The 22,199-nt window shown below is 40.2% G+C and overlaps 1 protein-coding gene across 1 annotated transcript in view; it reads left to right on the top strand.

Annotated features, from left to right (window-relative positions):
- The window catches only part of tsnare1 (T-SNARE Domain Containing 1), a 187,238-nt gene that overhangs the window by 90,265 nt on the left and 74,774 nt on the right, over nt 1-22,199 (top strand). Inside the window, exons 5-8 of the mRNA XM_046045292.1 lie at nt 1,960-2,050; nt 2,158-2,232; nt 2,457-2,513; nt 6,371-6,526. Of these exons, the coding sequence (XP_045901248.1) occupies nt 1,960-2,050; nt 2,158-2,232; nt 2,457-2,513; nt 6,371-6,526 (379 nt within the window). The remainder of the gene's footprint in view (nt 1-1,959; nt 2,051-2,157; nt 2,233-2,456; nt 2,514-6,370; nt 6,527-22,199) is intronic.

Raw genomic sequence — 22,199 nt, 5'->3', positions numbered from 1 at the left:
CTGTGCGTGGTGGTTCTTGAAGCACTGACTCCAGCTGCAGTCCACTCTTTGTGAATCTCCCCCACATTTTTGAATGGGTTTTGTTTCACAATCCTCTCCAGGGTGCGGTTATCCCTATTGCTTGTACACTTTTTTCTACCACATCTTTTCCTTCCCTTGGCCTCTCTATTAATGTGCTTGGACACAGAGCTCTGTGAACAGCCAGCCTCTTTAGCAATGACCTTTTGTGTCTTGCCCTCCTTGTGCAAGGTGTCAATGGTCGTCTTTTGGACAGCTGTCAAGTCAGCAGTCTTCCCCATGATTGTGCCATACCCAGATACACACACACACACACACACACACACACACACACACACACACACACACACACACAGAAGACAGACAGGGGAACCAGACAGAAACACAAGGAAATGGAGGGAAGGTACCGCTGACCATAACAGGGTCAAAAATGAAAAAAGAGAGCTAGAGCGATTTCAGTTCAAACCCTGACTCCTTTGTCACATCCACACAGCTGACCAATCACTGCGTGAAGTAGGGATGAAAGCAGGGCGGCTGGCCAATAGACTGTGAGATTGGTGGGCCCTCCGACAAAAAAAGATAAATTCAATTTATTACTATCTTTTTTATAATTTGTTAATTATATACATTTTCAGTTGTCAATTGTTCCAGTTTGTAAAGCCTCTGAATATCATAGTCCAATCAGCTTCATAGCTCAAGTAGACTTTGGTTATGCCACTGCGGGCACTGCAGTGCAATGTCTTATTTCTCAGAGCATTTAAACAGCACGTTGATAAGCTGTTTCCAATAAATTTTGCTTTTCATTAAGATAAATATTGTTCAGTCGTCGCAGCACTCAGGAAAAATTCATAGGCAGCTACACAAAAAAATCAAGAAAAAATTTACTAACCAGGGTATCTTAGTGTATTTAAGCAAAACCTAACCTAGTAGTGCTGATGATCAATGGAGCAACTACATCTAGATGTTGTCCACAGAGGTGAAGAAAAATGTTAATATGTGCCACCCGTAGCTGGTTTCAGCAGTGCTTCCAAATCATTTTGATGGCACATGTCTTAAAGGAAGTACAAAGAGTAAACTGGAGCATTGGTGCAGTTCATGTGTTGCTTTCAAACCATCTCCCTTAGTGTCCCTGGGTTGGCTATGTGGAGGGGCCGACTGGGACTAGTGATGTATAGTGATGTCTGCCACAGTGTCTTTTTAATACTAACACTGTGAGGTGTCAAATTTGGATATGTTCATATTGTACACTTAGGAGCATAAAAAATATCCAACGTTCCATATCTTCTTTTCTTAAAACACGTGAAAACAATCTGCCAACTGGGTGAAATAATTCCACTCTTTAAAAATACAAATCAAGTTGTTGTTAGAATTGTCTAGTCAGGTCAACAAGCAGAGTGCATTTAAAATCAACAAAGTGCTTCACAGAGAGATTAAACAAAAACACACGAAGGATGAAATATAAACACAAACATGACCAAATAAAAACACAGACATAAATAGAAGGATATAAGTATATGCACAAAAGCATAGAATATCTTGATAAAATCAACACAAACAGCATTGCGCAAACAAACAACAGATAAAATATAAGTGTGGTCAGGCATGTCTCATGATGGCAATGAAGAGGCTAAAGAAAATAAATGGTCTTTAGACGGGTTTTAAAGGTATCAGTGGAGGGGAAGATCTAATTGTAAGTGGCAAACTATTCCAGAATTTAGGGCCAAACTGAAAAATTTGTCAATCAGTCAATCCTGTTACACTAAGAGCTTGTCATTTTTGAAAATGGTATAATGTATAAAATATTATTAAAATATTGAATTGATCAAAATCAGCTCAAATTTTGTGTAGAATTATTGGCATATTGGCTATTAATGCAGTCTTTGTGTGTGTGTGTGTGTGTGTCTCTCTCAATTTCTCTTTCATCTACTCCTTTTTTCCCAGACACTCCATGCAACAGCAAACCAACAAAGTCATCACCAGCACAAGCCAACTCATCAAACAGCTCTCTGATATAATCAGTGGCTCTTCACGGGTATGCTATGCTCCCCTTCCTCCCTCATTTATTGTCATTTTGAAAAAATAAACAGCAGATTAAACAACATTTAAACTAATTAAAGCTAATCTTGTTTTGTTGCACAGCAAGACCGTCTGCGCCTGACCAGACTAAAGACTGAACTCTCAGAGTCGGTGCAGCGCTATGGGGATCTGCAGAAGGTACCCATGAATAAAATATCTCCATTTGCTTTCATCAGTTCATTGGTATGGTCATTGAATCCTTATTAATAAGTGTTAAATAGATGGAGGTGCTACATTGGCAGAAATTTGTACATCTGAAGTGCTACTTGTTGCACATGCAGGCAAAATAAAACGTCTGGGCTCTTTAATAAGGAATATGAATATACTTCTTGACCCTGTCTCTTCATTTGCTTCTCTTTCAGAAAATTGCAGAGCGCTCAAGAGCCTTGCTACCTCCAGCACAGACAGACAAAAGGAAGGTGAGCTGATATGCAGGGTGAAAAGCCGCCTTTTGTTTCACTGTCATTCATAAAAGAGCAGGATGATGAGATGGCATTTCTCTGCTCGATCGCATCCTCACAAGGGCTCCTTTGAAGCTCTGTCTAGTCTTTTCCACTCTGTTATATTACAGTGGACTCCATTCATCACATCCAACTCTTATGCGTAGCTGGAAATAGATTTTTTATTTTCACTATGTAGGCCTGCTTATAATCAGTATTTGTGTTTAACAAATGAAAGTATATCCTTGTTACAGACCGACTGCATGTGATGAGGTCTTATTTTAGATTACTTAAACAATATAACACAAAATAAAACTTGATCTCTGTTTGTAAATGGGATGATTGCAGCAGCAGCAACAGTAATAAATATAACAGGAAGAAATGCAACATATCTGTGAATTTATAATATACTTTAGGTCAAGACAGTACATTAAGAGTGTATGTAGTATGGATTTAGTTTCAGAAAACATCTTCACCAATTTAACAACACATGTACAGCATTTATAAAAACACTTTGCAAAGTGGAATAAACACAACCACGTTTTCTGAAGCATGCAGTGTCAAAATTCTGGATTTTTATGTTATTCCTGGACTATTTCTTGGTTGGGACCAACGGAGAATCCAGGAGGTTAGTGGTCCAAACTTTGATCTTGCAATTTGTCATTTCACACTGCTGTTTTTGTATCGAAACAAGATACAATATGTTTAAGGAGACCTATTATGCTTTTCCATATTTTATGACTTATCTACAACGTTACAATGTTGGATGTTCATGTTAGACATGGCCAAAGCCATGAGGTAAAAGTATTTAAAAGAAATCCCTGTGAGCCAAAACCTCAGATTTCCTCCTGAACACTCAACACGTTCTCATCTCAGTGCGCTTTCAGACAAAGCGTACTTATTTGACGCTAAAGGTTCTGTGTCGGTTTGAAACGCCACCATTTGCTGCGTCGCAGCTACACAAAGGAGGCTAGTCAGTCAATATGCATAAAGTCAGTGGCTTAGGTTTAGGCACTAACATTTCTGATGGTTATGGTAAGGGTAGCGGGCTTTTGAGGGCTGTCAACACCTTTAACATAAACGTAACTAGCTGGCTAGCACTTCGGTCTGTACGAGACGCCTACACAAACTACACTTTGTCACTTTTTCTGAAAGCGTTGGTATTGGACGCCCCGAGATGAGAACAGTCTGTTCCTGTTTTCAACTGCTTTTTCTACCAAAGGCTCCATTCTACGACATACGGAGCTAGACGGAGCCGGTGTTCCATATATGGTAATTTGCTCCGTACAGCTACGTACAATCAGTCTGTACCGCTCAGCAGCAACAACAGCGTGGTAACATACTTCAGGTCTTGGCCAATCAGAAGACAGTGGGCTTTGAGAGGGGGGGGGGCTTAAAGAGACAGGAGCATCTATAGCTTGTTTCAGACAGAGGCTACTAAAGCTGCCATTCAGGAGTCACAGAACAACTATATAGAACTGGAAATGCAGTATAATAGGTCTCCTTTAATTAGTGAGCTTTAGAGGTGTTGGTATGCACCTTTGGATATAGCCAGGCTAACTCTTTCCAGTGTTTGTGGTCAGCTAGCTGCTGGCTGTAGCTTCATATTTTGCATGCAGGCACAGGAGTGGCATTAATCTTCTCATCTAACTCTTGGCAATAATAACCAAATAAGTTTACCAATGTTGTCATCTGCATCACTATGGAGAAAGTCGTGAGTTCAGCTCAGAACAGCACATTGGGTGTGTCTCACTCAATAGTACTTCAGTGGGGTGGCGGTTTGACTCCTTTGATTGAAGGACACCATCTTGAACACCACCTTGCTGCTAGACTGAATGGAAAATCATTTACAGCTTCAACTGGCTGGACAGTAACAATCCTGTCAAGAACCATTTTGCTCACAAAGAGCCTCTAAAAATCCATCTTTTTCATAGCGGGGAGAGTTGAACATATTACAGTTTTATATCCCTCTGAAGGCATATTGTCAGGGTCTTTTATACTGCAAGCGTTAGTGGTAAAGGGCTTTGGGGGCGGTGAGGTGGATGCTACATTATATAACTCTGTCTACCCTCGATGCATAGCAGTTCACTAATCAGTGAGTGCGTTCAGTGAGAACAAATTGGTGAAACTACTGCTACACCTAGTATGAACAGTGGCAGTAGGAAGAGTCTGTATCTTCTGCTGTAGATGAACTGGAGGGCTTTTTCAGTTCATGAAAAGCAAATGATGAGAGGCGTCCTGACGTTTGGAATGCTTTATATATGCATTTAGACATACATTTTGCAGATCAACGCAAATGCTGACTGCTTTCCACCCACATGTTTAAATTTGCGTCATCAGTCAACTAGAATCGACAGCTGGAAACTCGAGAAACTGAGCAAACTTTTTAACAGCATGTTAAAGCACTTGCAAACAATAAAATCAGAATAATTGACTTTAGAGTCTTTCCCATTTGGGTAATGTACTAATATATTCCTGAGCGTATGTTTGCGGAGGAGTGAGCACAATGTTGCAGAGTTTGTTGAGGACTGGTGAGTCATATTGTGGTCAGTAGACAGAGCGCTGTGACTCAGCCCGGGTTAGTCCTTGTGCTTTAACCCACACTGGCCCCTCTACCATGAATTAGCTGCACAGTCAGCCACGAAAAGGTGGAGCACATTAGCAATGCAAAAAATCAACTAGGCATTTCTCTGACTATTATGTTCCTTCCCTTCCCTGTGCTTCTGTTTGCACATGCAGCACCATGTGTGCGAATTTACACCCTCACCCAACCGCTAGATTTTTATATTTTTATGCATAGACGCAAGGGCCACAAGTGTGGGCTTGGCAACGCTTTTAATGTCGTAGCTGGTTATGGTAAAGCTAACTAATCCATACACACTTAAGTAGTTTAATCAAGAAGAGTGCATCAACAAAGGTTTGTTTATAAAATCTGCCAAGTACCAAGTCACTACAATTGTCAAATAAATGCAGTAGAATAAAAAGTACAACACCGACCCTTAAACTCTAGTGAAAACATGGAAATACTCGAGCAAAGTAGGTCAGGTTAGTACTGGAGTACACTACTTGAGGAAATGCACTTGTTATATTTTCACCACTGGATACTGAATATGAGTGCACAAAATTTAGATAACCCATATTATATTTTTAAGTCTAAAAAGAAAACTGAGTGCAAATGACCAGTCATCTTGCCACAAGACTGTTTACATTTATGGCAAACATGTGGTACAAAACTTGTGAAAAAATAGATGCCTTACTACTAGAGGTCTTCTGGTCCTCCTGGTTCCTATCTGTGACCCACCTGACCTAAATTACTTCATATTCATTACAATCTTGATAGGTATGGTCCCGTTCTATTACTGCATTATTAGTACTGCTAATACTGCTGCTACTGTTGTTGTTAGTATTGTATTACTACTAACACTGTTCTTTTGAGGTACTTTCAGACAGTGAGCAGTTGCTGCTCTCATGCACTACTATTTGCCACATGCTCTGAGTTGATGATTGTTAAACTTTTTTCAACTTGCTGCCGCAGCTTGACATGTGACCATGGCAACCACAGAACCTCCTCTTAGGCTAATTCTACTAGTGGATGAGTACCCTGAATAATATGCCTCTTTACAACTAGTGAACAGATCAGTTAACAAAAAACGGTTAGGTTCAAAGTTAACTATTTAGTCTGGGCCAATCAATCAATCAAAACGCAGAACACCAACATTGCCAGGCATCGCTCAGAAAAGTAACTTTACTGTTGCTGTATCTACTACCACTGTAACTATAGTCTAGTATCAAATCTAACCTAGAGTTTGTTTGTGTGTGTATGTGTGCTGCTACAGAGTCCCCAGACCCCATCTACTGAGCAGATCGAGGAGGGCCCACTGTTTGGAGAAGCAGTAGGCTCAGAGGGAGGAGCTCAGGCGTTCCTGTCTGAGATCAGTGAGGAGGACGTGGAAGTGCTCCGCCAAAGAGAGGATGCACTGCTGCAGATCGAAGTAAGAACAGTGACATCAGTTCAGCTTTATGCATGTATTTTTTTTACGCATTTTCATTTGAACAAGTGAATTCATTATGGACCGAGATCACACCGTTGTCCAGTACAATTTCTAACCAGAACATCCCTAGTGTCCTGTTGGTTGCCAGTGAGTGGCTCCACAGGAGCAGCTGGAGTTTAGAAGCTTGGCTTAAGGCCATATTGTCTGTAATTGCACCACGCTCCTTAGAAAAAATGAAACTCTATAAAGTCAGTAGACAGTTGCCCCAGTCGATACAGGTTCATTGTGCTTGTTTCAGGTTATAATGATCACAGAGGTGGGAGAATGGGCCCTTGGGCAAAGACACCTTTACGTCCTCCCTTTTCATATAGCAGCCCTCCTGTATTGCATCTTTTCTAGCAACATTTTGCAGGTTGACTATAGCTGTAAAGTTCTGCTGTTGTGCTGACCTAATCTCTTTCTTTTGTTCACACTGGAGATGAATAGAGGATGTCTAGCTCCTTTCCAATATTCCACAGCTGATCCACACTGACACTTATCTCCACCAATATGTACAACATTTTATACGCCACTAGACTAAATTATAGGAAACTATCAAAGGAAACCTGTGATGCAGGTTATATGTTGTTAAAGCAGAGCTCATTAGCTGTCAGACATACAAACCGCCTTACTGATTTTAATGTACAGTATAGTAGGCATACTGTGTGTGTGTGTGTGTGTGTGTGTGTCTTAGTGTGTACTTTGCAGATAATGTGGGAATAATTTTAAATAAAAGTAAATGTCATGTCACAGGCACATAATCTAGATGAAAGAACTTGGATCAGGAATCAAAATAGCATGAACAGGATATCACTGCTTTTTACTTTTCTTATTGTCAAAACCCATCTGTAATGAGTAGTGTGTGTGTGTGTGTGCGTGTGTGTGTGTGTGTTGTGTGTGTGTGTTGTGTTTTGCCATGGAGCTCCATTGTTGTGAAGTAAACCACATCAATGAACAACACTGTTGCAAACATTGTAGTTTATATGGACTCTATCCCACATACAGTCCTGTTGCCCCAAATACTAAATACTAGAATGCCAAATGCGTATTAATCTGCCACTGAAAATATTGCAAATACTATTGTGTACTAGTAGTACTCTTTCTGTCACATATAGCCGTGTTCACTTGAAGGCATGGTGTTTGTAGCAGGTGAACAATTGTCAACATGGATAAATCTACTGGCAGCAGAGCGGCATATTTTACAAATGAAGACCAAACTGTAATATGACAAATAAAAGCAGGTCAGCGCAAGTTACCATGATGATGTAAGAAGTGAACCACCATTGTAGGACTGAAAACTCAGTGTTAACCCTGAAGTTAACTCACTAACCTGCTTTGTAGGACATGCCCCTGTACCCAGTTATACTTAGTTTTAATTATAAAGAAACCAAAGGGTACAGGCCTTGGTAGATGTAGCTGGCAGTGGTAAAAAAATAACAAAACATAGGTAAGCTATCCAGAACAAAGGCAAACAAATCCAGCAAAGGACAGGCAAATAATCCAAAGTCCAAAAATCACGTGGCACAGGTGAAACTCATTAGGGCAGATCTGACAATCAAACAAGCGGTAAAAATACACTAGGGTAGGAAGTGAAGTGATCAGAAACGTGAGGAGAGGTAAGTAACACAGAATGAGACTACCACAGAATAAAGACTAAATAAATGAAAGACAAACAAGATCTAATACAGAGAATGGGAAAACACAGAAAGACCAAAATAAAATAGCAAATAAGCATACTCAAAACCAAAACCATCACAATGTCCTGCTTCTAAAGTAATGTTTGTTAAAAACTACAGTGACCTGCTGATTTTGGAAATGACTGAGCCATATATATTAGCTGTTTTTAAAGATTTATGTCTTTAGTAGGAACCAATGACCACTGAACATTTTTTAATAAAAAAAGATTGTACGTCTTAACTCTGACTTATCCTTTCATAACAGTCAGTTTCCACAAAGGAGATGCGGTTAGGGCCCCCAACTCCCTTGGACCCCTCGGTCAGTGACCCTAAGCCAGACATTATTTTCTTGTTGTTAATAATATATTCCTAAATGCATTGAGTTTCTGCCATGTGATTGGCTGATCAGCTATTTGTGTTAACAAGCAACTGAACAGGTGTACTTAATAAAGTGTATATTCCACACATGTCCCAGAAGCCAAAGATTTGCCACTTATGTTTCACTTCCCCCACTCATGTATTCCCAGCCAGCCTACAAAATCCAAACCAGCAACCATGTGATTTTAAGCCTGTTAACAGAAATTCTCTCAGGGCCACATTTACTAAGTTGCTTGCACTGAGAAGAAATGGGAACCTGTGTTTTCATGTACATAAAGCTGTTCTATCTTATACACAACAAAGAGAAAGCCCTGGCCATTTACCTTTAAAACAGTCAGGCAACTGAGGCAGAAAACACCTGAATTTGAAACACACTCCAAAAAAGAAAGAAAAAAAACAAACTAGGTATTTGTTGTCTTCAAATACTGCCTCCCAGGAGGCCAACACCTACGACGTTAGTAACTAGAAACTCAGACATGCATTGTCTTCTTCTCCTGACTCCAAAAGCTTATTAGTATTTTGTCACAGTACCCCCATGCTGCTGCAGGATATTGAATGCTACCCAATTACTAAGGTGCTTTTATAGACTTGTTTGTTCCTTTACCTGGATAAAGTGTGTACGGAATCATAATGTTCCCAGACTTTACTTTCAAAGTCAATATGTAAAACCATATCATACTGTTAAATACTGTAAAATCATTTCTGACACATCTCTAACATGATACAGATGATATGTCAGATGGATGCCTACGTCGATGGTCAGTAAAGATTACTGAATGCATTAACTGTATTTTTAGCCACTTGTGGGGCAGCAGTTGCATTTGCAAAGGCAAAGAGATCAGTAATTGTTCTAAGCTCACGCACTCAGCAGGAAGTAGAATGTGTCCAACTTGACGGCAGTGTTTTTACACCCCGCCCCTGCAGTCGCTGTCAGCTGGGGACACTTTATAAAATATAAGAAGTCATGTGACACATTGTTAATATGAAAATACTGATTATGGCCACTGAAGGTTATCAGAACACAGTATCCATAAAGTTAACCCCAGTTATCCTGTGGTAGTATGCAAGTTCCTAAAATGGTGATCCTTAATCTCTTAAACCTGCAGTCCATGAAGCCAGTTCAGGCAGCCCAACTCAAGTAGGTGCCAGACTCACATGGCATACTCCACCCACTGTATCACAAATCCAATGCACCCTGTTAACCGTGGCAGTTTACCTAAGCCGTCAGTGCTCTTCTCACTGCTGCATGCCTGCTGTCACACCTCATCTAAAAGTGATGCTACTGCTTGCTGCCACTTCTGCTGCTGCTGCTGCTGCTGCTCATGTACCCACCTTCATTTTTGTGTATTTCACTGGCGATCCCAGCTGTTCTGTAGTGAGCATTTTACAGTCCATAATTGTTTCACTTATCTTCTGTTTCCATTCTTGGACCACAGCAGCAAACACTCAAAAGTTTGGCTTAGCTTCACTAAAAAAGAGAACAACACAGCAAAATGCAACACCTGCAGTAGGGAGGTTTGGTGCGATGGAGGAAACGTTTACTTCAGCACGGCGTGAATCTGAAGGAACGCACCGTGTTCAATGTGTTCCAGCTACAATGACTCCCCAGATACAGCTAACGCTAACAGTAGCAACATCTCACGTTCAAGTACAAAACACAGGTGAGCTGACATTCACCTTTTATTCTGAAGGGAAACGAATGATGTCTACAAATGCTTCCAATATATATTTTTCTTAGAGACGAGGCCCCAGAGACACTCCTCCTTTCACTTTAGCCATGAAGGGGAATATGAGCAAGGAGAAAGTGGATGAATATCACCGAGTGGTGACAAGGTTTGTGGTGAAGTGGTTACATCCCCTTGCTACGGCTGAGTCTCCTCTGTTTAGTAAAATGCATTATACAGTAGATACCTGCTATAAAAATATCCTTGGACTTTAGGAGTTATAGCACATCAGAAACAGCTTAAAGATCACTGGTCACACTGGTCAGTCATATTTATTTTTATACATTAAGTTAAAATGGCGATGGCGCAATGGATAAGACCATGCCTTTGGTGTGAGAGACCCGGGTTCAATCCCCCACTGTGACCCATCCACCATTGTGTCCCTGAGCAAGACACTTAACCCGTAGTTGCTCCAGAGGCGTGCAACCTCTGACATATATAGCAATTGTAAGTCGCTTTGGATAAAAAGCATCCGCTAAATGAACCTTGCTGTTTAAAGTTGACTGTTTATACCTATTGGAATCGGAAACAAGATTTGATAAGAACTGGATTCGATAAGGGGAATTGGAATGGACAAAACTGAAATGTTACCCAGCCCTACTCAGCATCCACTTGTAGGCTCTGAGTCCACCTTAACTAAGAGGGGGGAGTAAGTATCGATAATCCCCGCTCTCTGCTGCTCAGCTTAATGTTTCATTGTAGTGTGAACTGATGATGTTAAAGCCTGCAAACAGTTGCTTATTTACACAACTAGCAATTACATGCCAATATTAGCATTTGAGTTGAGTCGTGTTTACATCCACCTGATTCATGTCCAATATTTGCTCACTTTTAGCTCTGTTTTCGGTCTCTACCAGCTCCTAAAGGAAATATCTAGATCTTGAAGCTTGAGTTTTGTCCGCCCACCATCCACCCACCACCCTACCTATGACTAATGTGCAGTACATAAATGTACAAATCTACATGAAAACGCTGTCAGGGAACATAATCCAACCAAGGAATATCTTTGACTAAAATTGGAACTGGGAAAACAAATCAGTATTATATAAACATAATTTTGATAAGACAGGGTATGTGAAAGCAGCATTCCCTTTCTTGTGTACACTAGCTCTAACGTGTACGATCTTGACAGCACTCCTGATGTCTGAATTTTACTGAACATGCCACTGCGCTTGTGAAATATGTACTGATGAAACTTCTGAAGGCATATTGTAAAAGTTCATCACCCATCTCAGAACCATATGGCTTAATCAAAGCAGAGAGAAGCCTGACACATGTTGCCACAGTCTGCTTTTAAAATGACAAGCCTATATGTGGCAGTCCAGCTCTGGACCGCAGCTTGCCATCCAGCGGTTTGAAGACTAATGATAATGTTTTAGGAGCACTTTGCAGCTTAATGAAGATGTATCTCTGTGCCCAGCTGGAGCTGTCTGAATTTCATCAACGTTTCAAATCAGCTAATCCCACCGCAGGAGCTGCGATGAATAGGAGCGAAAAAAGGGAAGAGCATCAATCTCTCCCTACAGAGTGACACAGTGAAAGAGCCATGGCACGAATGACAGCTTCATTTCAGCGCAGCCGCCTAGATGGGCCAGTCGGTGGATTGGTGTTCAGACAGGGTCGTCTGGCCTGTGCTTTAGTCATAGCAGCATGGATAAATGTCATTGTCAGCGCTCAGGCAGGTGCTGAGGGACATGACGTTGTTCCTTTGGGGAGAGTGATAGTATCTGACAATGTGCTTTTTCATACCCCCCCTTCCCCGCCACCTCCATTCTTGCCGTCCAAACACCCACTCATCCCGTCATACCACTAAATCAGCAGTGTTTGCTGTGAGTCCTAACACGTCTCACTTTTCTTCACTGATATCCTCCCAGAGGACCAAGAGAGCCTAGTGTCTGTCATCATTATCAGCCCCTCTCTCGCCAGAAAAAGGTTTGATGTGGTTCTGAGGTTAATTTTGCCGTCCTCAGAGACTGGATATATGTGTGAACTCTGCCAAGGCTTCCTGGCTGCAGCTGGGGTGGCAAGTCATTGTGCAGTGACTGTAAGTAACATTACCCTCTCTGGGGTTTACAGAGTTTACAGAAACTTACCACACACATTCCTGCACCTCATCGTGATTTCCTAAAGTCCTCTCCAAGACCAGTCCCGGGGCTCTGTTCTTTGTATGTGGATAACTGAGTTAGCTTGTTGAGGATTTTAAGCACACCTATATTTCAGTTCACTGAAGCGTGAGCAAGTATTAAGATAAAAATGGCCTCTCTTCTTACAGGCACGAACACAAAAATGGTGATATACGTAATTGTGATTTTAGATAAGAAATTATCAACATCTAGTGGCTTAAGAATCACAATTTGTTTTTTTCACAATCAAGAATTAAATATTTATGCATGACAAAATAGGCTGCATCAGTGATTTTCAACTTGTTTAGAGTTTGAAATGTTGTGATGAGTTTGCATTTGCAAGGACCCCCTCTCTAAGGCTGCGTTCAGACTGCAGGCCAAAGTGACCCAAATCTGATTTATTTATTTTTTTTGCCCATATGTGACTCAGGTCTGATCTTTTTATAACAGTGTGAACAGGCCAAGTCACATGGAATCTGATCTTTTCCAGTTTGGATTTGGGCCACATGTTCACATGTGGTCCAAATACGATATCAGATCTTTTTAAACCGTCCGGACACTCAGGTCAGAATTGATGCTTGCTACTCGTGTCTGTGCCGACACAGTGGAGAGAGAGAGGGTGACAGAGTTGTGTGGCAGATGCGTTGTATAGTGCCAGAAACCTTGATGAAACACACAGAAAGTTGTGAACACCCATGTGATTCACCCATGAGAGGGCAATGAAACACGGGAGTCTCCCGTGAAAATTGGGAGCGTTAGCAAGTGGGAGCTAACCGAAGCTAACTTGACGTGTGATGTCTTGTTATTCTTCTGCACATGCGGGTTGCTTTTAGGCCGCGGACAGTTCACACTGCAGTCTGAAATGGGCCACATTTAAGCAATAATCTACTTCTCAACATGACCTGTAGACAAGGTGTAGGCTGTAATAATAAGACTAACACACACAGTTAGAGGTGCTTTTTACGTAATCCATTTAATCCTTGTCGTCCTGAAGAATGAATATTACACACTTAGTGCCTTTATGATGTTATACTTATTATTGTTTTAGTGGAAAAATAAATGTCTAATTTTAATATGCAAAAATCAATACATACACACATAAAGAAAGACAGACCCACTGCAAAATACTGTATATTGAGCAAAGCATGAAATATATTCAGCTAAAAGTTAATGATTGTTATCAGTCCAATTAACCTGCAAACATACATTGTTTTCATAAAAAAAACACTAAAATGATTCCTCAACTTTAAATTAAATTCTCTGAAGCAACAATAAAAATGGGATGTGTGTACCCCCAGGGCCATTCCAGTGAATCAATATCGCAACATTATGATCAGAACTTAACTAATTGACCAAGATTAACAAATCTACCAAGTTAGCCTGATTAGAATAAACAAGATATTTTTATCTAGCTAACTTAATGTTAGGCTTTAAAAGTTAAGTCATGTTTGAGAAACAGGACACTGGACAGCTTTGAGCCCCCCCAGGGCCCAGTAATTGAATTTTTGGACATATCGTCCTTGAGTATCGTTATGTTATTCCACATGTTCTGACAACAGATAGAAGTCAGAATATTAGTAGCAAGCCTCTGCAGCACTTTTTGCACATTGCAACCCCCCCTTACACTGTCACCTCCCAGCTGCACTTTATATGCTTTGGCACAGCAGATCATTTCATCAAAAAGGAATTCATAAAAAAAAAAAGCTTAGGGCATAACAGAGGACAGCTTTCAAGGGGAATCTGAATACAACACCTGGCCCAGTATAAAGAGAAAAAAAGGCCCACAGCAAAGCGTGTCTGTCCTACCAATGTATCCTCCGGACAATCTATCCACAGAGTTTACCCTTGAGTTAAGACAGGTATAGTGGGAAACACCACCAGATAAATAAATCCAGAAAGAAAACAATACAAAAAAGACTTTTACACCCTCAGCAAAAAAAAGATCTTAGAGAAAGTGGTTTATTAGCAAAAGCGTTAATAACCCTGGTGATCAAAACCATATTGATTTTCCTCTCTTTACACACTGAAGCTATTAGTATGATGGCAGATCACGTACTGCTTGCTGGCTCCCTCAAGATAATGAAAATATCAGCTTTCTGTGAAATCCAAATGCTGATATTCCAGTCAAACTTGATTATCCACTAAAGCTTAGTAATGCAGGCTTTGGGTTCCAACTATTGATTGACACTGTTCACACGTTAATTTTTTTTTTGATACAGTTTCATTACTGCAAAAGTAAGACACAGACAAGAAAATAATAGGTCCAATCGGTAAATTAAAGTATTATATACAGTGAAGTTGCTGAACCGTAGGTGCAATCATGCTAACTGTGTTAATATATCCTTCTAATGAGCTTGGACATTTTGTCAAAATTTAAATGAAGTAGAGGTAAAAGAATTGGTGTTAAAATCTTTTCAATAAGAGATAACTCAGTTATAGTTTTTTAATTTAGGAAGATTATTAACTTTATTTGATTTGCAACATAAAAATATTGAGATGATGGAGGTTTAATTACATGTTAATTAAAATCAAAGGAAGTGAATCTTTCTCTTTTTCTGCCTGATGGACTGCCACCATTAATACAACACAATCAATTTACATTTGTCCAGTTTCCGTTCTGTTTTTTCCATTCAGCGGTACAAAAGCTAAATACTGATGTCAGCATGGCAAAACACCATGTTATAAGGTATAGTTACCATGTTCAAGATCTTAGTTTAGCATGTTAGCATGCTAACTTTTCCCAAATTAGCACTAAACAGAAAGCACAACTGAGAGTTATGGGAATGTCATTAGTGCAGCTATTTAGTCTTTGAACACATTTTGACCTGCTGGTGGTGCTAGAGGGAAAGTCAGAGGATAATCAAAGTTAGTACAGCTCATCCTGAGGGGGACATGAATGGGTGACCAAAATTTCATGGTTTGCTTAATCCGTCAAGACATGTTTTAGACATGTTTGACTAAAAAAAAAGTCAACTGGTGGCACTAGGAATCAGAGTATAATCCAAGTCAGTAGGATTCAATGCATATAAAATTCAATGCTGGACGATTTGGTATTTGTTGAGATATTTATATTATACATACCAAACAACCTCTAGCTCTAGCCCGATGGAATGACCGCTTGGTGTTGTGTTGGAGGGTGGAGCTGAGAGCGGTGTATTCACAACGTGTTAGTGGGCGGGACGTCTACTGCACTGTATGGTTGGAAGAGGTCCTATGCTACACAGATCAATCCATGACGTCAAATTCAAACGCCGTGTTTGCATACACATTGACTGAAAGACCGAGCAGGAGAAATAAGAGAGAGGAGTTTATTTTTTTTTCCATAGTTTGGGGGTGTTTAGACACACCCGGGACACATTTATGTTGAAAAGACATGAAAAAAAACCACAAAAGAGGAAGCAGGTTTAGCCTCAGCAGAAGTTAACCTCTAGCTCAGCCTCCTCGCTGCCCTTCAGGCCCGGCTGTTGGCATGGCGTTATCATATTCAGGGGTGTTAGATCCTTGGGCTACCGCCAGAGAGGAAACATGATTTTACATTTATAAACCGTTTATTCAGTAAGGGCAAAAAAGAGATGTCTTTCATGCAGTCGTTGTGGGAAAAATGTCACCCCCCCCCCTCCCCTTTTCTCACCAGTAAGCGTGCGAGTAAATCTGCTTAACGCGTTTTCTGCTGTGGCAGTGACACTGTGTCCTGTTGCCCAATGCCTTTGGGCTCGGGTGGGAGATGTGGGGAGAATATCATATCAGCATTAAGCGTGCGTACCAAAGAGAGTGAGACCAAGGTGGGGGGAGGGGGATTGGCTGAGCATGAGAGAGACATTTGTCCTTTGCCAAAGACAATTTGATCATCCATATCTTAACATAACTCTGTTTTTTATATTCTGTGCCATGGTTACACTGTACAGATGGTAAAACCTTTTTAATTAGATGTCAGCATTAACCTTTAACACACTACTTCATTTAGTATGAAAAAAGTAATATTTGAATCTTGGTCATTGGAGCACAAATTTGTCGGTGGTGAATCAGTGGTGGACTTTTCAAAATACTCCTTACCAAATTACAATATTTCATCTGCAGTCATTTCTATATGTTATTCTATATATATTTCTAATATATATATATGTGTGTGTGTGTGTATACACGCATACTAATTTCATGGTCAATCTACAGTTGACCTCAACAGAGCCATGAAACTGAAATCCATTAACTGAAGTTCCGTTTTTGTTGAGAATGTACTTATAAAGTATTATTTTTTTAAAGCTGAGATGAGCTACAGATAGCTATGGCAGTAATCCACATAACAATATCCAGCACCTGCAGTATAGAAGGTTAATTAAGTTTGTGTACTTCCATGGAAACATGTTATGTCATGTTTGGATGATCCTCTTTCTTGTTTTAAATTGCAAAGGCAGCAGGTCAGATACACCAGGTGGAGAACTATAACGAAATTAAGGTGCCGGTGAGTTGAGGTAGCTTTTAAATATAATCTGCTTGAGGCGTTTCATAACACAGATAGTTTATAATGCAAAGAAATCAGATTAGAGGCCCATATGAGATGTCCATCTCTCTCATCATGGATCGCTCACTTGCCTGTGCTAAGGAGATGGTGAGACCTTTGTTTTGACTCCACACCTCCCTGTGTTGTGAGGATTTCTTGTCAGAAATCATCTGAATACAAGTGTTATGTGCTATAGTGTGTATGTATCTACAGCATCTAAATCAGTATGGTTGGAACACTCAACTGTGCTGCAGTCTGGGTTTTTACATAAAAAATGTTGGTTCGTTCAACCAGAGTTCCTCTAAGGCTGCAGACTGATCTATATTCACGGCTGATTGGGAGCACAGAGTTGCACTGAGCGGCTCGACACATAGTAAAGAAATTGTTTCCTTCCTTGCGGGCTATGGATTTGCCAGTATGCAGCAGCAACAGAAGGGACTTGAAATGACAAGTGTTGACAGCGAATGATGACTAATGTGCCTGTGGAGAGAGGATAAGTCACTGAATGCTGTCAAATCACAATTGACATGGCAGAGTCAGTTGGTGTGCTCCCTAAACCAGTCTACACCTGAGATACACAACACCATGTCCTCCTAAACACAGTACAGCATACGTTACACTGTCCTGCTTTGTAAATACAGCACCGACATTGCAGTGTTAAACTTTAAATACTCTGGTACAGTAGTTTCAGAAATAACCTAATTATTGTCTGTCATCACAATATTGTTGTTAACAGTAATAATCGCTTATAGCTGCAGCCGTGCAAACTTTTTGTCATATATGCAAAAACTGGATCCTGACATGATACATGAGACAAATAATCTGTGAAAAACAATCTGGTTCCTCTGGCTCCTCCTACTGCTCCTAAAAGAGAGCCTAAGTCCCTCCCCTTCCGGTGGACCGCCATGGGACCTTACTTCGGAAAAAATATGTACGGTAGTCAATGGCAAGACTAATATTTTTATCCCGTTTGAAGTGCTGTGATGAATCGGAGGGGCGTCTTAATCGGGTTTCGAAGGGTTCCTGCTTGTGGGTTTGGTGGGCGGGGCTTAGCGGAGTGATAGGAGCAGCAGAGAGAGTTGAAGGGTTTTGCATTGTATTTTCATTTGTTACCGGCTGCTGCTTTAATGATTCACAGGTTTTAATGATTAAAATGTTCTGTCTCATTGTAACACTACTGCAGAAATTAAACCACCACTTTGCCAATATTCTGACCACCTGGTTACCAGGTCTCTGTGCCATGGCATTACCTCAGTGATTGTTCCCAAAATATTACCATCTGCAATGATGTCTGAGAGCTTTTGATACATTGTTGAAATTGTAGGTTTGTTAAGAACCAATAGGAATTTTCTGTTGCCTCAGTTACACGGTTGCTAACATTGTGCCAGTGTATCTAAAACTCCATAATAAAAGGCCAGGAGCAGTGAGTAAAGGTTCCACCAAATCTGAAGTATTTTCTTCATAAGTCTGGGATTTTCAGGAGACTGAATGAAACAACAGCTGATTAATTTGAGTATAGAGTCAATATTTACTATTATATTTACACTGTGCTATACATAGCTGTTCATTAGCTGGGGTCTTGGGTGCCAAACATTTTGTGTTGCATTTACATAAACTTATATTTTAGAGTATGATCCAAAACACTGGGTCCTACATGTCCAATAATGCCAACAATAGCGTCAGCAGGGTCGTGGCAAAGCTCCTCTAGAGCCGCAGTAAAATACATTAAACAACTGTTTTCACAGGCTGAGTAGTACTCCCCACAACTAATAACCTGAATATTATGTGTGAAATCGGTGGAATGTCCCTTCGTAATTCATAATTTGGTACATATCAGTTGAAAGCACTTATTGATTTAATACTTGAATATAACTTATATTTGTTTTCTAGTTTCTAATCTGTATACACACAATTAATTTGGTGTTTCTCAACCATGGTGTTGGGAGGGGGTCACTTTACGGGGCACAGGGTTGAAGAAGATGTTTCAGTAGTGCTGATATTTGCTTGAGATATTACAATGCAATTACATTTTCATTGATTTAATTAAAGTACACCATACTTCAGTTTACATGATAACTGACCTACCACGTCTGACTCCTACAAACTGTTCAGTTTTTATTGATCTTCATTGCATTGAATTTCCCAGCTGACAATGCTGAAATATGTATCATAAGCAGAACCTAAAAACAGGGTCACAGGCCAGAGGCAGCAGAGAAATCCTCTTATCAGTTCAAGATCTGTCACACGGCTCGCACCACGCTTATTTTATGTGAATGAAAGTAGTCACATGAACAGCCGGTGTATGGTGACGGGTGGAGTTTGATCTCAGTCAGATCACGTTCAGAGTACAGAAGGGGCGTCGGTTTGCTTTGGGAATGTAGTGAGAGAGACTTTTCTCTCAGCGAGGTCTCGCTCTGATTGCTGTGCTCTCATTTAGCCACGAGAAGCAAAACTAAGTGGGAGTGAGGAACACTTCAGAGTTCCAAGTAACTTCTCGGAGCGAACAAGGTGTGAAAACGCCATAAATCTCGCAGACGCCTCTTCAGGGGCCGTGCTGTCTATCAGCGCTTTCCGTCCTCGTGGCTGACTTGCATACTTAATCAGCTCTTATTACTGAAGCCCGTTCACCTTAAAGAGGCTGATGGGAGCACTCTGCTGTGCCACACTTCCCTCTGCAGGCACAAGAGGAGACCTCCACGCACAGACATTTGTCTCATCACAGCTTTGCAGTGTAAGACTCGCATATTACCATGCTGCTGGCCTCCATGAATTGCAAACTTTGCATGAAACACTTCATCTAATCCCTGCTGCTCACTTTCATATCTTGGATTGTAAATCATAACCATTGTGCTGATACCTTGTAAGGTATCAAACTGCGTCCAGCTAATTTTGCTTTGAATAAAGCATTGTTTTCAAGACACAGATTAAAGTAATTACACATGCTCATTGAGGCTGCAACTGATTTCTGTGTGGATGAACAGAAGAATCGTTAGGTATCATGAGCATGAAAGAAGAGAGAGGAGTCACTTATTCCTTTATTTGCTAATTTTCTATCAGAGAATCTGCAGGTTGCAAAGCTTTGGATCGAGCTGCAATCTCTCCCACAATTGTTCATGTCAGCCAGTATCAGGCAGATCCTTATGACTGGAGAAATGCGAGGCATGCTGCACTGTTGACTGAGTTGTCAATCAAATGCTGCCAGCAGGCTTGTTTTAGTGACTTTCTTTTAAATCCTGGCCTCAAGTTTAATTGTGTTTTTGCTGTCTCTGCAGTGGCCCCAGTGTCAGATGGAACAGATGTCTGAATTGCAGTCTGACATTTAAGTCTTTAAATATTCAGACCCTTGGAGCCTTTCATTTGTTCAAGTATGTTCTTTTCATCAGTCACACACAATAACACCAGCGGCAGGTTTGACGGGAGGCATCAGATTACCAGCAGAGGTGAGCGTCAGCGCTGAGGACGAGTGTGACTCATTGGCTACCATAATAACAATTTGTGAAATGCAACAAATGTTTCTGTGACACTTTATTGATCGCTGTACAGGAAGTTCATTTTTTGCATGTGTCCCTCACAGGCAGGTGAGGTCAGGGTCAGCTATAGAGGACTGCCCCTTGTAGCTGCTAACAGATTCATGGTGTATTACAATAAAGTTTTTCTTGCCAATTCACCTTCGTTTTGATGGAAAACATGGCATGCTGAGGAAAAATGTGACAGAGAATTTCTTACAGTGCTAAGAAAATTCAGCTGAACTTGAAACAACGGGAAAACCTCCTGTTAGTCTGAACTGCATTATTTTGAGATGGTTTTCCTTGTTGTTTGTCTTGAAAGTGAATACTAAATTAACAGCCTTGTTATATCACGTTACATATTTGTAACTATTTGTTAGTGAAACCTGTGACACAAACTGTGTACAGCTCTTGCAGCTGAATTGATTGTATTTTTATTTAAACATAAATGTAATCATTTCACAAACTGAAATACTATTGACTTTACACAGTCTATCTGATCTTCAGCCATGGGGAAGGAAGCAATATCCTATATAAGTATGAAAGATCCATGGTAACGTCCATGTATGTGAGGGTGAGAATTATTTCTGAAACATAATAAGGTGAAAATTTAGTGAAAAGTAACCCCATAACATTACAGTCCATATGATACTACTTGTCACTTTTTCAGTGTGATCTTCAGACTCAAACCCTGCTTAGAATTAGTACAGTATGTTGCAACGAAAGGAACGAAATACATTTGCTCAAGTACTGTACAATTGTGAGGTACTACAAACACAATATAAACAACTAATAAATGATGACGTATTATTAAAGATTAGTCTAGCCAGAAGTAAGTTGCACTTGGTTACATCTTCATCAAAGGGAATATCCATTAATGCATTAATGATTTTAATCCAATACTATAGTAAGCATTATTATGACAGGAGCAATTGTGCCTGATGATTGCATTTACTTTTGGTATTTTAAGAATATTCTGATGCTAATATTTTTGTACTTTTACTTAAGTGAAACTTTGAACTCAGGACTTTCACTTGTAACAGAGTATTTCTACACTGTGGTGTTGATACTTTCCCTTAAAGGTTCAGTGTGTCAGATTTACTGGCATCTAGTGGTAGACTAGACAGTTGCAACCAACTGTCTAGTCTACCACTCTTTAAAGGGCGTAGGATAGCTACGGCGGCTGACACAGGACAAGAATCTATATGTTCAAAACAAATCAAGATTTTATATGTTCTTAATTATTCAGTAAAACCATGTTATTGTGACTTGGCCACTGACAGACAACATGGAAAATGTAAACCAAGAGTGTGAAACACTGTCACTGTTTCTGCACCACAGTCCATTTCAAACCACATAATAGATGAAGTTTATACAAACATTGACAAATGAAACATGTTACTTCTCTTGGTGATTATGGATTAGTTGTTCTTCTTTGAACATATGTATTCAATATAGTGATGAGCATCTACACTGCCAGAAATCTACAAGAAGAAGAAGAACGTAGTGACAAAATGCACTCTGTAGCGTTGTTTGTCCGTTTTGAGCAACTGTAGAAACATGACGGCGCAACATGGCAACTTCCATGTAAGGGGGCCCGCTGTTCTGTAGATAGAAATGGCATTTTAAAATAATAAAAACATAACGGTTCATTATTTAAATCTTTATACAGCACTGAAAACAAGTTTTTGAATCTTATATTGCATTTCTGCATTTTTGTATTATTCTT

The sequence above is a fragment of the Micropterus dolomieu genome, linkage group LG03 (assembly GCF_021292245.1).
Source record: "Micropterus dolomieu isolate WLL.071019.BEF.003 ecotype Adirondacks linkage group LG03, ASM2129224v1, whole genome shotgun sequence".
In the NCBI taxonomy this organism is placed as follows: Eukaryota; Metazoa; Chordata; class Actinopteri; order Centrarchiformes; family Centrarchidae; genus Micropterus; species Micropterus dolomieu.
This window is presented reverse-complemented; position numbering and strand designations above follow the sequence as displayed.